The sequence below is a fragment of the Panthera uncia genome (assembly GCF_023721935.1).
Source record: "Panthera uncia isolate 11264 chromosome B2 unlocalized genomic scaffold, Puncia_PCG_1.0 HiC_scaffold_24, whole genome shotgun sequence".
In the NCBI taxonomy this organism is placed as follows: domain Eukaryota; kingdom Metazoa; phylum Chordata; class Mammalia; order Carnivora; family Felidae; genus Panthera; species Panthera uncia.
In genome coordinates, this window is record NW_026057580.1 from 67832834 (window position 1) to 67848304 (window position 15471).

A 15471-nucleotide genomic window follows, 5' to 3' on the forward strand; every position below is an offset into this window, starting at 1 on the left:
GGTACTCCTGCATTGTCATATCCACATTTCTGAGAGGACTGTGCTGGATGTTTCCTCTTGTGTGTACCGAGTCTCCTGTCAGAAAAATGAAAGTATGAGTATGAAATCACGTCTGAAATTAGAAACAGCTGGCGACAGGGAGTGGCCCTGTGTGTACTCTTGCTGATGGCCAGAACCCCCACAGCAGAAAAGGGAGTGGGGCAGGGCTTGGCTTCTATCTCTGACTCCATAGGTTTCTCTTTGTTTCAAGACTCCCCTGGGGCCATGCACAAGGAAGTAGGCCCTACCCAACGTAATTAAACATACACATGTGCTTTTGCTCTTCCATATGGAAGTTAAGGAGTGTTGACATATTTCCACTGCTCCAGCACCGTCCTGTTGTTTTTAAGTTTGATTTTTTTTAACAGCTAAAACATTCACCTGGTTAAAACTCAAAACGATACAACAATATACATATTTAGAGATCAAGTTGCTACCACTGATCCCTTTTTGCCACCCCAAGTAGCCATTTTTATTAGTTTTTAATATATCCTAAGGGTGCTTCTTTATGCCTACACTAATTCATTCTTTCATTCAATTATCTATTTATTGAGCACCTAGTATGTTACACACTACTATATTTTAGGCACCATTTTGGGGTACAACCTTACTGTCATGGAGTAAAACTCCTTACTCTTGTGGAGTTTATCATCTAGAAGAGGATACACAGATAATAAGTAACACAAGAAGTAAGAAAATAATGGAGTAAGGAGGATGGCGTATGGAGGTTTGAAGGGAGCGCATTGCAATTTTAAATAGGACGGTCAGGATAGACTTCAGGGAGAAAGTGACATATTGAGCAAAGTTTGAAGGAGGTATGTGGGTATCTGCGGGAAGAGCATCCCAGACAGAAGAACAGTCCATCCAAGGGACTCGAGCAGAGGGTGCCTACCATGTTTATGAAGCAGAAATACCCATAGCCGGAGTGGAGAGAGAGTGGGAAACAAGGAGGAGGTGAAGTCAGAAAGGAAGGGTGAAAAGAGAGAGAGTGGATCATGCAGGGCCTATTCTTAGTGTTTGCTCCGAGTGTGAGGCAGTGCCTGTCCCAGATTTTGATCTGGCATATGTTAATGGCGTGTCTCTGGCTGCTGTGTTGAGAATGGACTGTAAAGAAAAAAGGATGGAAGAAGGGAGAGGCTGCTTTGGAGGCCACTACAATAATCCCAGCAAGGGGAGATGGTGGCTCAAACAAGGTTGGGAGCAGTGAAAGTATTAAGTGGTCAGATTCAGGGCATGCTTTTGAAGTAACTACTAATGGATTGTGTGTTGGGTGTGGGGGAAAGAGAAGAGTCCATGATAAAACTCCCAAGATTTTTGACCTGTGCAATTGGGAAAATAGAATTACCATTAGCTGAGATGGCAAATTAGGGAGAGAAGTTCAAAGATTAGGGCGCCTGGGTGGCTCAGTAGGTTAAGCGACCAACTTCGGTTCGGGTCATGATCTCGCATTTAGTGAGGTCAAGCCCTGTGTCAGGTCCTGTGCTGACAGCCCGGAGCCTGGAGCCTTCTTTGGATTCTGTGTCTCCCTCTCTCTCTGCCCTTCTCCCGCTCACACTCTGTCTCTCTCTCTCAAGAATAAACATTTTTTTTAAAAAGTTTAAAAAAATAAAGAATTTAATTATGCACAAGTGATGTTTGAAATACCTTTTAGGGGTGCCTGGGTGGCTCAGTTAGTTAAGCATCCAACTCAATTTTGGCTCAGGTCATGATCTCACAGTCGTGAGATCAAGACTGCTTAGGATTCTCTCTCTCACTCTCCCTCTGCCTCTCTCTCAATCTCAAAATATAATTAATTAATTTTAAAAAACGAAAAGAAAACCCTTTTAGACATCCAAGAAGAGATGCCAAGTGAGTATTAGATCTCAATTTGAAGGTTGTCCACATATGGATGGTATTTAGCTATGAGACTACATAAGATAGCCAAGGAAGTGAGCGTAGATAGAAAAAAAGGAGGTGAACCAAGGGCTGAGTGCTAGGACACTCTTATGTTAAGTTCCGGGGTGGGGAGGGGAAGCCTGGGTGGCTCAGTCCGTTAAGTGTCTGACTCTTGATTTCGGCTCAGGTCATAATCTCACGGTTCATGAATTCGAGCCCTGTCAGGCTCTGCACTGACAGCATGGAGTCTGCTTGGAACTCTCTCTCTCTCCCTCTCTCTATGCCCCTCCCCTGCTCTCTCTCTCTCTCTCTCTCTCTGTCTCAAAATAAATAAACTTAAAACAAAACAAACAAAAAGAGAGCTGGGGGAGAGGACAAGGAGAACCAGCAAAAGGGACTTAGAAGGAGCAGACACTGAGGTAGAGGAAAACTAGGACAGTGGTGTCCCAACATCTAGTGATGAAAGTTTCTCAAGCAGGAGGAATGTGACAAATTGTGTGAAATGCTTCTGGTAGTCAGGTAAAAGCAATGTTTTTAGTCATGTTGAGGTCACTGGTGTTTATAACAAAATCAGGTTCAGGGGAGTGATGGAGGGGAAACCTGGGTGAGTGGGCTTACGAAGGATTTGGAGAGAAGTCACAGCCAGCCAAGATAGGCCTTTCTTCCTGAGAGTTTTGCTAAAAAGAGAGCGAAAAAAATGAAGCAATAGCTGACAGGGGAAGTGGGGTCAAAAGCAGGATTTTATGAGGTGGGAGAGATAACATGAACTATTGTGAATGATCCAAGAAAGAGGGGAGAAGTGATATTGGAGAACACTGGCATTCTGGAGCAATAATCTTGAGTAGGCTTGAGGGGATATCCCCTCATTTAATATTTATCATGTCTTTCTTATAAAACATAACATGTTATATTCACTTTTCTTCACCTTGCATTTTTCACATAGAAATCAATAGTTCTTAGGGCATCTGGGTGGCTCAATTGGTTAAGTGTCCAACTTCGGCTCAGGTCATGATCTCACGGTTTGTGGGCTCAAGCCCCGCATCATGCTCTTTGCTGACAGCTCAGAGCCTAGAGCCTGCTTCAGATTCTGTGTCTCCCTCTATCTCTCTCTCTGCCCCTCCCCTGCTCATGCTCTGTCTCTCTCTCTAAAAAAAATAAAAATAAACATTAAAAAAATTGGGAAAAAAAATCTATGGTTCTTTTCCTATTAGTACATGGGGAGGTTTCTTTTCAGAGATGCATACTATTCCATTGGAAGGATATACCATAGTTTATATGTTGCATCCAAGCTTCTGCCATCCTAAACAATGCTTCTCTGAATATTGCATATATGCCTCATCTTGTATGTGTCAGCCTATTGCTGCTTCAATCCAGGAGCTAAAGTTCATAGCCTGTCAGCCCTCAACATTTCTAGTCTGTAACTGTAACTATAATAGCTCTTCATTTATTTATGTTAACTACATTAGGCCAAAATAATTGTTCAGATACTTAATGACTTAGTGAAAATAGGTATCATGTAGGATCAATAATAACATTTGATTCGGGATCTTTAGTTAGGATAACAGAATATTGTTCATGGGGTTTCAGAGATACTCTTCCAAATCTTTTCATTAGGACTCTTGTTGTAGATCTTCCTTATTCCTATGTTCTGGAGGACCCTGTGTCCTCATCCACTTCCTCCCTTCCCCCTTCCTCACCCGTTAAGTTTTGTGGATTTGGAAATAACAGCTTCTTGTGTCCAGTGTAATGCCATTAATCATTGTTCAGTGTTTCATGATACTAGCATCATTATGTTTCTCCCCCTAGACCTTTGGAAGCACCATGTCATGAAAGAAAACTTTTCAGTTATCAGACCACAAATAGTTGAAAAATTTGTACAGAGATTAATGGAAAATTACCAGGATGGTGGACTAGAGGTATGTATTGAAAGTTAGTCACTTTGGAGTGTATTTTTTTTGTAACATTAACCCAAGCAAAGAAGACTTTCCGCTTAACCCATTTCCCAATGCTTCCCTTATGCCCTTAGAATGAATATATGAACACTCAGGCTTAAAGTAGCAATCACTTGTTATAATTTTAATTTTGGGCAAAGACTGATTTCTAATAAATTAGGAGAGAGAAATTTGAATTTGCATGTTGACTAATTTCAGATTCAGCCAACTTTTTAAAGTAACCTTGGAGTTTGTTGATGAATGAGTTGTTTTAGCAACATTTCCTGCATTGATTTTTTAATATTCAAAACTTAAAAGAGAGAAACTAAAATAGCCAATAATTCCACTAACTAGAAAACATTTTTAAAATGTACAGTACAAAAAAAAAAAAAAAAAAAACAACCAACAGAAAGGTAACATTTCCAACCCTCCTTATTCCACCATCCCGTTTCCTCTCCACAAAGCAAACCAGCTTCAACAATTTTTGGTATATATCTATTTGAATCCATAACAAGTCTATATAATATATATTTAACAATAATATGTACTTAATACATACAATATACATACACACAGTCCTTAAAGTTATCAACTGTTTACTCTTGACTATTCCTAAATAGTGCTGAAAAGGCAAGATAACAGAGTGTATGTGGATATTTGGCCATAGCAGAGCTTTTAGGATCATTAACAAATTAAACATAAGTACATTAGGTAGAAACAAATCCAGTTGCCTTTGAAATTCAACCATTTCTTTAAAAACCTGATTTAGCAAAACATACCTAATTTTTTAAAACAACATTTCCCTCAAATTTATATTTTTCTAAGTTCTTCAAATATTCCCCGTAATTTTATTAACAACACTTCAGTTTTTAATTATGAGACAGAGAATTCACTAGCTTGGTTGGGGATACATTTTTCCTCAGAGCTTGATGATTTACATGTATTTCATATAAGCTTTCAATGATACCCAAGTGTAGTACTGTGTATTCTGATGAATGGGTGAAGTGGTCCCTTTTGGTCTCTGCAGCTCAGAGATTCTCAACCAGAGATACAGAGGTGATTAGGGCAGGGCATGCTCAGAAACGTGTTTGAAGCACAGACTGTTGTGCCTCTCCTTTAAAAAAAGGAAGTCAACCCTGACACATGCTTCATCATGGATGCACCTTGAAGACCTTATGCTCAGTGAAAAAAGCCAGTCACAAAAGCATAAATTCTGCACGATTCCACTTATATGAGGCACCCACAGTAGTCAAATTCATGGAGACAGAAAGTAGAATGGTGGTTGTTAGGAGCTGGGGGGAGGGCGAATGGGGAGTTGGTGTTCAGTGGGTATAAGAATTTCAGTTTTGCAAGCTGAAGACAGTTCTAGAGATCGATTGTACAACAGTGTGAATGCCACTGGACTTTACACTGAAAAATAGTTTAAATGGGGGCGCCTGGGTGGCTCAGTTGGATAAGCGTTTGACTCTTGATTTCAGTTCAGGCCATGATATCAGGGTTGTGAGTTCAAGCCCCACATTGGGCTCCATGCTGGGTGTGGAGCCTACTTACAAAAAGAAATGGTTTAAATGGCAAATTTTACGTTACATATATTTTACTACAATAAAAACAAACAAAAAGGTTGTAGCTCAAGATCTGCTCCCCTCCTATGCATACACTTTACTCCAACACTGAAGATGGGGTCATCTAGGAAAGAAATGAAAGTATTAGGACAAACCCATATCAGGTATGACTGAAACTCAAGGCACACTGATCAGGTTGGTACCTGCCTGCCAGTGTCTTGGAATAATGAGACGCCAGGACGTTAGACCCCTCCAAATTCTATGCCTGGTGGACTTCTAGCCTTTTCTGAATGATCTGCAAAGACAGGGAACTCACTCTCTTCCAAGCCCACCCCCTATCCCCAGCCATTCCTGGCAGCTCATATTTCAAGCAGCTTTTACTGAGCTGGATTTGGCCTTCCACCACCTCCATTGTGGATCCTAGTTCTGTCCCTGGAACACCACAGATCATGGTTCTGACCCCTCACAACAAGCCTTTGGATATCTAAGGGCAGGTCAGTCAGAGAAGCTCAATTACTGCCACTGCTGGCATGTGTGAAGCCTCCGTACAATTACAATGAGGGACCTGCTCTAGTAGCACAAACCCAGACAGGTGCACCTCTGCGCGGTGGATTACAAATAGTCACCCCTTCCTCCAGATGGGTGCAGTCCAAGCCAGGGCACATGGACTAGGAAAGAGAGCAGGCGCCGCACTCCTCCCTAACCTGGGTGCTTCTGTACCAAGTACAGACCACACACGCATACATTGAGGACCTGAGCCCAGCCTTCTCTTCTTCAGACTAAACTGCCTTCCTTTCCTTTGATCACTTTATATGAGCAACTCTACCATCCTGGTCAGTCCCCTCTAAGTTCAAGATTGTCTGACCGGCAAAGAGTGCACTTGTCCTGTGTGTCCTTTGATTAATGCCCATGAGTGTGCCTGGTATTGGGAGCCATGTCACAGATGACTTATTAGGCTGACAGTCACCTGAAACCCACATTGCCTTCAGGCATCCTGCTGCTGCCATATTATTAGCCTCGGTCTTGTTCAACTTGGTCCACGGTGAACTTCTTAAAATCCTTAAAAATCTGGATTTTTATCATTCAGCACTGTCTCCCTCTCCCAGGTTCTTGTCAGCCTGCCCTCAGTATTCTCATTCAAGTCATTACTAACCGTGTATGCCAGGACAGGTCCCAATCTTTGTGCTACCCCCTATGGTCCCCTTCAGGCTGACCACACTCTTTGGGCACAGTCTTTCAGTGGTCAGAAGCCCATCCAGTTGTACTGTCACCCAGCCTGTGTTCTCCACTGGTCCACAAGTTCCAGTGGAGAAACCTTTTAGATGTCCTGCTGAAATCCAGGTACACTTCAAGTGCTATATATTTTCTGAGGAAAGGTTAATCTGACCTGATTTTTCTTGAGTCCATATTGGCCTCTAGTGATCTTTGCTTCCTTCCCCAAATTCTAGAAAAACAGCCTTTCACCATCAGTTCTAACATCTTGCTCAAATGTCATACTAAACACACCGACCTGAAGTTAGAGACTGACCCTTATGGCAAATCAGAACTATAATAGTCTGTTGTGTGGATTCCAGAACCATTTCCATTCATATGTCAAAAGTCATTCACTCATTTAGCAAGTATTTATAGATCTCCTATTTTTTTCTAGGCATTTTGTTAGATTAAAGGCAAAAGGTACAGTTCTTGCCCTCAAAGAACTTATGGAACCAGGTGACCCAGGAGTGTCAAGAAAAGGCACTTCATGTTAAATGCTTTGAAAGAGGCATACACAGGGGATATAACCCAGCTATCAGGTAGGGAAGAAATGGGGAAGACTTCCTGGAGGACGTGTTGTTTGGGCCAAGTCTTAAGGCACAAATAAGAGTTGGCCAGATGAAGAGGGGCTGAAGAAGGAAGGCAGAGCAATCTAAGAAGGGAGTAGAGCACAGTTCAGAAGAGGACACTGAAAAGGTGGGCAGGGCCAGTTGCTGAATGACATTGTAGGCAATCCTTAGGAGTTTGGATGTTATCCCAGAGTCAGCGGGAAATCATTGAAGCATCTTGTCAGCAGAGGTGGGTTTTATAAACATCATCAAAACACCTTGCATGTGCCTGATAGATGCTAGATGAGTTATGAGGGGCTTCAAGAAGAAGCAAACCACAGAAGGGCAATTTGCTTCCAGCAGAGCCAGACTTTTGCCATAACAAGGCCTAGCACCTGCCATGCTTCACCCCAGGCTGGCTCTCTAGATCAGTCTATGGGGCAATCTGGTGCTTTTCCAGCCAGTGCCATTCATCATAGTTCAGATTTAACTGTTGGTGAAGGAATCAGGCCACTGGAGAACATGATTTTCACTCTGTAGTTTTTATGGAAGGCTGGGGCCTGCCTTGAAGGGGAAGTTGGCAGATGAACCCACTTCATGCTGCATTTTGGCACAGAGCTGGCATTTAGTGACCTAGGAAGGCAAGAGTAGGCTGCAGAACAGCTTTTAAGAAACAAATTGCTCTGGGGGCACCTGGGTGGCTCAGTAGGTTGAGTGTCCCACTTCAGATCAGGTCATGATCTTGCAGTTGGTGAATTTGAGCCCCGCGTAGGGTTCATAGAAAAATTATGTCAATAGAAGCCACACAGGCTGTAGTCCCACAACAGATGCTGTTCAGGCAGCTCCAAAGGCTGCCTCTGGAAGGCTGGGTAAGTCTGCAAAATCAAAGTTCACTTGGAGAGAGAGACTCCTAGGAGCTTAGGAGTCTCCCTGCAACTCTCTGTCACCTGTCAATAACAGTTTCCTGTCTGCCCCACCTCAGACTTGCTCCCCACTCCATGTCCCCACTGCAAATGCTCTGGCTGGGCCCTTATCCCCTCTCCTTGCCTTCACACTCACCCTCTATGCATCATCCCCTTGAGTTGATCTTTCAGCTCAATCTCCTGAGGCCCCAACAGAACCACTGAGGGAAGGAAGCAACACAATTTCTCTGGCCTCCAGGGATGCCCAAGGGGGCTCCTGGCCATTCCTACCTCTGTGGTGTAACACAGAGACTCACCCAGAGGTACCTCACCCTTACTAGGTAAAATATCACACTGGCTCAGAGGGAATGGTAGAGGGCCATTGTGGTTCAAGTCAGCATTTCTGTTTGTTTGGGATCCTATATATACTATGGTGGCTATAGTAACATTAGTTTGAGAAGTGTTTGCCCTGCTAAAAAGCCGTTGGAAGCCTGGCTGGCACAGTCGGATCCAGACAGTGCTGTCCAGGACAGCAAGGGGTGAGTCACTATGGCCGATTCCAAGCACTGGGTCCAGGCCACCTGGAAAGGGTCACCAGCCTTGATGGCCTTTAATGTGGTTTCGCAATGTCTCAACGTTTCGGGCTTTCATCATACTTTGTCTGGGAAGTATTTCCTTTGTCGTTACTAAGTCCACATAGCCTTGACCCTTTCACCATAAAGAAGTCAAGGGCCATCCAATCTTGATTCCCTTTGCCTTGGTGTCAGAAGCTAAATCCAACTGTCTTACTGATCACTTTCCAGAGCAGGTTAGATTGCCCCAAATCCTACTCCACTAAAAGGGGCCCCTTGAGGAAGCCCCACAGAATGAGAGAGGGAGGCTATGTGTCCTCCTCTGACTGCCTGGCCCTGCTCATGAAATCCCCCATGAGCAGAGGTGTTCATCCACTGTTTCCATTCTACACCTCTTCAGTGTGCCTTGCCAAGCTGCTGTGGATCATGATCTTTACAAAAGCTTTACTATCTTTTCATTAGGTTATACATTTTGTTTATTTGTACATTTTATATATAATTATCTTCATTATATAAACATGTTATGATTATATTAGAAAATAGAAATATCATATATTGGAAAATACACTCATTAGCTTACCCTCATTGATAACTACTATTAGTATTTTGGCATATTTCCTTCCAAACTTCATTTATAGTTTTTTTTCGTTCATCAACATTTTTTAAGCCAAGTTAGATTATTCTATATGCCCTTTTATTGTAGTGTACTTTTTTTTCACTTGAGTACATGTTATCAACATGTTCCCCTGTCAATAAACATATGTCCACAGCATAATTTTTGGTGGCGGTTTGATATTTCATTGTACAGATGGATGAAAAAAATTCAACCTGTTTCCCTTTATTAGTCACTTTTGGTTGTTGCCATTTCTCTCTTCTGTTAGAAAGATCAAGGACATCTGTTTACATATATTTTTGTGTATCGCTTTTATCATCCCCTAAAGATAAAGTTCTAGAAGAGGAATTACTGAGCCAAAGGGCATGAACATTTTAAAATCTTTTCACAGATACAGCTAGTCTGCCCTCCAGAATGCCACATTGATCACCCTTGCCATCAGCAGTGGTGAGCAGGCTGTTTCCCTCCATCAGTACTGCATTTTATCACTATTTTCCATCTCTGCTAGTTTGCCTCAATAACTTGCCTTGACAAAGTCTGGCTGCTCTTTCTCTGAAAGTCAGTGGGGACACTGAGGTTGCACTGATAGGACCATGAACTGGGGCTCACTGGGCCACAGGACCCACCCCAGAAGGACAGCTTAGCTTCTGTGGCAGACTGCCACTAAGCCTGGAGCCCTCGTGACCCTGAAGTATCACAGATAAAGCTCATGTAAGCCTGCAGGCTGGGTCTTGGATTGGGCCCCCAAAGACCCCCAGATACACTCAATGATACACACAAAGGTCACACATAGACACAGAAATATATATAGACATTCACAGAGACATACATGAGAGACATAGATACACATACACATATACACTAATGCATACAGACACAGACGCACAATCATATCCTTAAATGCACCCCAGATGCACTCACTGATACAGACACATAGAGACACACAAAAACACTCATAGACATGCAGGCCCTAGTCAAGGTAGGTTGGTCCTATCTTCTACATATTGGTTCCCATTTCTCTCCACAGATTAAATCTAACCTTGCCTTGGAGGGGTGGACTTTTCTTCTTTTCCTTAATGGTTATCTCTTCAAAAGGATGCCCAATTTCTTAGAGAAAGGGGAAGAAATGGGACTGCCAAGAGAATGAGCAGTATGACCCTTCAATCACAGCTAGAGGGGTCCCTGCCAGGTGCTCATACTTCAGAGAGCCCCTCTGGTTCTTCTCCTTTCACTCTTCCTCACAGGGTGAGAAATACCTACAGCCAAGTGGACATGCCCACTCAGATCCCTGGCCCTCCTTCTAGACCACACTTCAGGTACCTGAGACCCTGGAATTCTCCCTGGAAAGTCCCCAGATCCTGCTCCCCAGAGGGAGAGTGTACCTTACTGCCAGTGTGCATACCCTGGCCTAAGGAGTAGTCCAGGGTGGCTGTGTAGAGGCATAGACAGCTGACTGTCCATTTACATGCATGTGAGGGCCATCTACAGTATGATGTGAAGCCAGAGGTAGAAAGAGAAGGGTGTCATGCTGCAAACTCTAGGTTGGTGACCAGTTCACTCCACATCACCACATTTCAGCATAGAACACAGAGTAGTCCAAGCCTGGCCTTCCAAACAATTTTGAAGATCTATTTTTCAAAGTAGGAGAATTAATAGTTTGTTAGTTTGATTTCCAACCTTTAAGCATCTAGAATACTTAGGTATGTGGCAGGTGGGCCTCCATATGTACTCTTGTCCCTGCCCTGCAAATACTAAGAGCAGACTTGAAAGAGAGACTTGGAAGGGTAGAGCCCATGTTTTCTATGGAGGAGAACTAGACATGGGTCTGTGAGCCAAGGCAACGTGTGCCATGAGCCCTGGCACAGTGAGGCTGTCCTGCTGGAGCTGCTGTGAATGATGCCCCTTCCTTTTCAGATCACTTTCAGGAAAGAGCACCTTGAGGCCTGCCTCCTTTCCCTGGGTTGTGAAGTGATGGCAAGAGAACGCAGCAACTTCGAGAGCTACTCCATGTATTATGAGCATGTGTTGGAGCATGCTAGGCAGAAGCTCTGCCAGAAAGAACAAGTACGTTCCCAGAGAGACAGGAAGTGTGATGGGGAAGGTGTGGATAGGAAAGCCTGGGAGTCACTCCAAAGAGAATAGAACAGAGGCTAGGGGAGGTGTTCTTATGCAAGAACTGAGAATGATTGGTACTCTCCAATGTCTCTTCTCACTGGCTCATTTTCTTGGGCTCTGGTATTATCAGCTGAAAGAGTGATGGCTCAGAAACACTGGGTTGTGTGCTTTGGAGGTGTCTAGTGGAGAATATGAAAAGTTAGCGACAAAGGAGCAGGTCGCCACCCCACCCCCGCACCCCCTTCCCTCCCCCAGGGAAGATGCATAACTGACCTTCCCACCTAAGCAACCCCAAAGTACCTTGTGCTGTCCATGGTCTAGCCTAGAAGCCAGGATCCTTGAATAAACTCTGTCTTCAGGATGCACTTCACAGGTCTCATTAATGAGACTTCCTTAAAATGAGGTCCCACTGGTGGGACCCAAAGGGTCACTTCTCCTGTCCTAATTGCACACCGTTTTAGAATGGATTGCTTCAGAGGTTTGGTGTAATTTTACTTTTCACCTAAGAAAAGTGCAAAAGCCTGAAAAAAAAATCAAATGAAGCATTCAAATATCAAGCGAGTCTTGGCCTTACCCCCAGTTTGGCTTATCCACATAGCCAAGTCTTCTGCATTAGTGTGGACACCTGGAAGTTCATGCTGCGTTTAGATCTCATGTTGGGCATCCTAAAGTCCGATGGGACCACAAGCACAGTCCTGACTCCAGGTGGAGCTTGAGGAGCTCAAAATGAAGCTCCATTAACACAAATGGGAGGTGTCTGGAGCGTGGTGTCCTGAACTGAGCCATGATTGGAAGAACAAATGGTTGAGTTTTGTTGTACATTCGTTTCTCCTCTTCAGGAATTAGATCTTATACGAAGAGGTTCGGGTCCTCCTGAAGACAACGCTGGTCAGGTAGGTTAGTTATTACCAAAAAGTTTCTCTTCTCCACCTCACAGATCCACAGTCTCAGCAGTAGGAAGACAGGAAACTTCCTAGCATTATTTTCTTGTGCCCTGTAGAAGTCCCATCAATGAAGATCCACTGCAGAAACACCTAAGGAGTGTGTTTTCACTTTTTAAGCAATAAGGGCTTTCTTTTTCTTAGCTTTTTGGTGGTTTTTGGTTTTTGTATTGCTTTGACTTATATTTTTCTTGCTAGTTTTTGGGTTGGGGCAGAGGACTTTTTCCCCACACAAGAGGTATTGAGGCTGAGGTGTCAAGAACGGCCAATTTGCAAATGGAGACCAAGAGAGCGGAAGTATTTTATCCGATTAAAAAGTGCTTAAATGTGCCTCTTCTGGGAACACTTATATATATGCCCTCATATAATAGGCAACCATTTATTGAATACCTATTATATGTCTGGCACTGTTCTGAGACCCATAAACCAACCTTCAATTCTGCCACCCATATTTGTACAACAGGATGTTCACCTCTTTCATCAGCTTCAAGGTAGAAGAGCAAATTTGACGCTGATATGCAAAGAACTATTTTGTAGTGACAGTTTGGAATTTTTGGGTTATTTTCCATTAAACAATATTTGTGCTGTTAGGTTGCAGAGCTCAGTCATAATATGATCATGGAAATCACTGCTCTGAGAGCTCGACTCACAGATTTGGAAGAAGAAAATCTGAATCTCAAAGAGAAGATTAGAAAAGAAGTCCAAGAAGAATATGAAGCATTAGTTCAGGCTCTGTTTGTGACATGTTTAGACATAAAAGTAAGTGACCTGTGTCGGACGTCTGGGCAGTCCTGTGAGAGCCAAGTGTTAATGACCTCCACAGCCACTGAACACAGAGTGGTCACAATGACAGAATGGGCTTTGTGGTAACCAGAGCCTGTTGGGCCCAAGAATTCTCTGGCTCTGAGTGTTCACTGGAGAGAGGGGTCAGCGATGGGTTCTCATTATTTTACCATGATAGACACTAAATTTTAGGTAATTTAGTTATTTGCTGTTTTCCTCACTTGCTGCCAAGGGCCATTGTTGCCATCTGATTGCTGTGAAGGACAGGTGGGGGTGTCTTCTCCAAAACCCCCAATGGTTAATATCACTGTTTGTCTACTGAGTGTGACCATCCAAGCAGGAGAGTGCAGTGCCCTAAGCCAGGACAGACCCTGGTGTAGGTAGCAACTGGCACCTCCTGAAAGCTTACTGGACAGATTCAGAATTTGAATTAGCTGTCAGTGATTTTTTTCTGGCCTTCAAATGCCCACCAGTCTTTCTCTCACGTCCAGTGTCGGGCAGCTGCTGACCTGTAAGTGAAGGTCCATCCAGAAAAGGAGCAATGGGGTGCCTGTGTGCCCACGGCACTGTAGAAGCCTGTCACTTTCTTATGATGTCTGAAGAGCTATAAGATGGAGGCCCCATGCCTAAAATGGGCCATCACAGAGCCTGGTCCAGCTGCCCCAAAATTGTGAATTTCACTACAAACCCGCCCCCTCTCTTGCTATTGGATGTTTCCCAGAGCCAGCCCCCAGTGGGTCCTTACTTCGCTGTCTCTCCTGGAGGATTCTGGGTCCCTGAAGTTGTTACATTGACAGGAGCTTCCACCAGAGCTCTGCCTTGGCCTGGTCATTCCAGAGAGGACCAGAGATTCCTCCTCACTTATGAAGGGTCCATAAAACACAAGTGCTTACAAATATTAAAGAATCGAAACCAAAACGCATTGGGCCTGGTATTGCAGGAGAACAGACAGTGAAGTCTGGAATTGCTAAGTCATCTTCCAGGAATGAAATTATTGAAAAATTTCTTAATTTTTTTTTTAACTTATGCCAGATTCCTAGACAGAAAGTGGATTCTCTACTTCTCCCAGGCTAACCTAGTTCTGCAGGCCACCTGAAGCAGAGACTCTCTGTTCTACCCCAGACTCCTAAGTAGGTGGGGAAGCTTTCTCTGTGTGGCCAGGAGCCAGACTTCCTGCCATGGCTGCCCAGCTGGGCACTATCTTCCTGCTTTCCTCTCCAGGGAAGTGGTTCAGAGATGAGAGGACACCCAACTCTACCCTTCACCGGAGGATGCTGGGTCTGTAGTTGTACTTAGCAATGATCAAGCTGTTCCACCAAAAGCTGTTATCCACAAGCCATTCAGAACAGACTGTTTCATAATGAGACTTCTGCTAAAACCGAAATAGGAAAGTAGCCAGCCTGATTCCTTCCTCTACTGTATTTTTAATGTAGTTCCTCATTAGTGGCTCATCTATATAGTGTTTTATCTGGTCAGATTCTGCTGAGTCAACCTGATTGCAAAAACCCCTAGGTTCAAATTCTCAAGTAACCCTTTGGGGGAGGAGGAGTGACTCAGTTTTCCACCTGTGACCTTCCACTCTTCTATCCATTCAACTTAACTTGGCATCTGGTAACTTAGGCTCTAAGATGTGTAGGGTCCATCTGATGAAGCCCTGTGGACTGAAGACAATAGTAAAGGGGGCTGATACGGAGACTTCCAGATAATACCTGATAGAATAATTGGGTGGATGATTTTTTTTTCATGTGAAATCATTTCTGAAAGTTAGCTTTTAGAAGGCAAAATGACTCTTCCTCTACTGTCCTTCCTGAACTTGAGTCTGCAATTTGCAGGAAAAACTGGATGAGAATCAGATGAATTTGATCCAGAAAGTGTGTGAGCTCATTGGCGAAGTAAGAACAGAAGGGATTGACAATATGAAGGCCCTAAAGAAAAAATGGGGCTCTGCCAGACCTGATGAAGGAATGAAAGAAAACCCAGCCAAAGTACGTGATTTCATTTAGCGATAGGATATCAGCATTTCATCTCAGCATCTGACCCTACCGCTCACTCTGTATGCATTCCAGTCTGGTTTCCCTGAGAAAGCATTGCATCAGACATTTTAAAAGGGCACCAGGGCTCACAGCACACTTGTGTTATCTTCTGGAAGGCATGTTTCTTTTTTTCTTTTTAAAGTTTTTATTTATTTTGTGTGTGTGTGTGTGAGAGAGAGAGACAGAGACAGAGAGAGACAGAGAGACAGAGACAGAGAGACAGAGAAAAAAAAATATGTGAGTGGGGGAAGGGCAGAGAGAGAGGGAGAGAGAATCCCAGGCAGGCTCTTCACTGCCAGCACA

General features: G+C 43.7%; 1 protein-coding gene across 1 annotated transcript in view; it reads left to right on the top strand.

Annotated features, from left to right (window-relative positions):
• LOC125938782 (coiled-coil domain-containing protein 162-like) overlaps positions 1–15471 on the top strand; it is a 52040-nt gene that overhangs the window by 23164 nt on the left and 13405 nt on the right. Inside the window, exons 6-10 of the mRNA XM_049654126.1 lie at positions 3721–3830; positions 11211–11360; positions 12251–12304; positions 12944–13111; positions 14968–15120. Of these exons, the coding sequence (XP_049510083.1) occupies positions 3721–3830; positions 11211–11360; positions 12251–12304; positions 12944–13111; positions 14968–15120 (635 nt within the window). The remainder of the gene's footprint in view (positions 1–3720; positions 3831–11210; positions 11361–12250; positions 12305–12943; positions 13112–14967; positions 15121–15471) is intronic.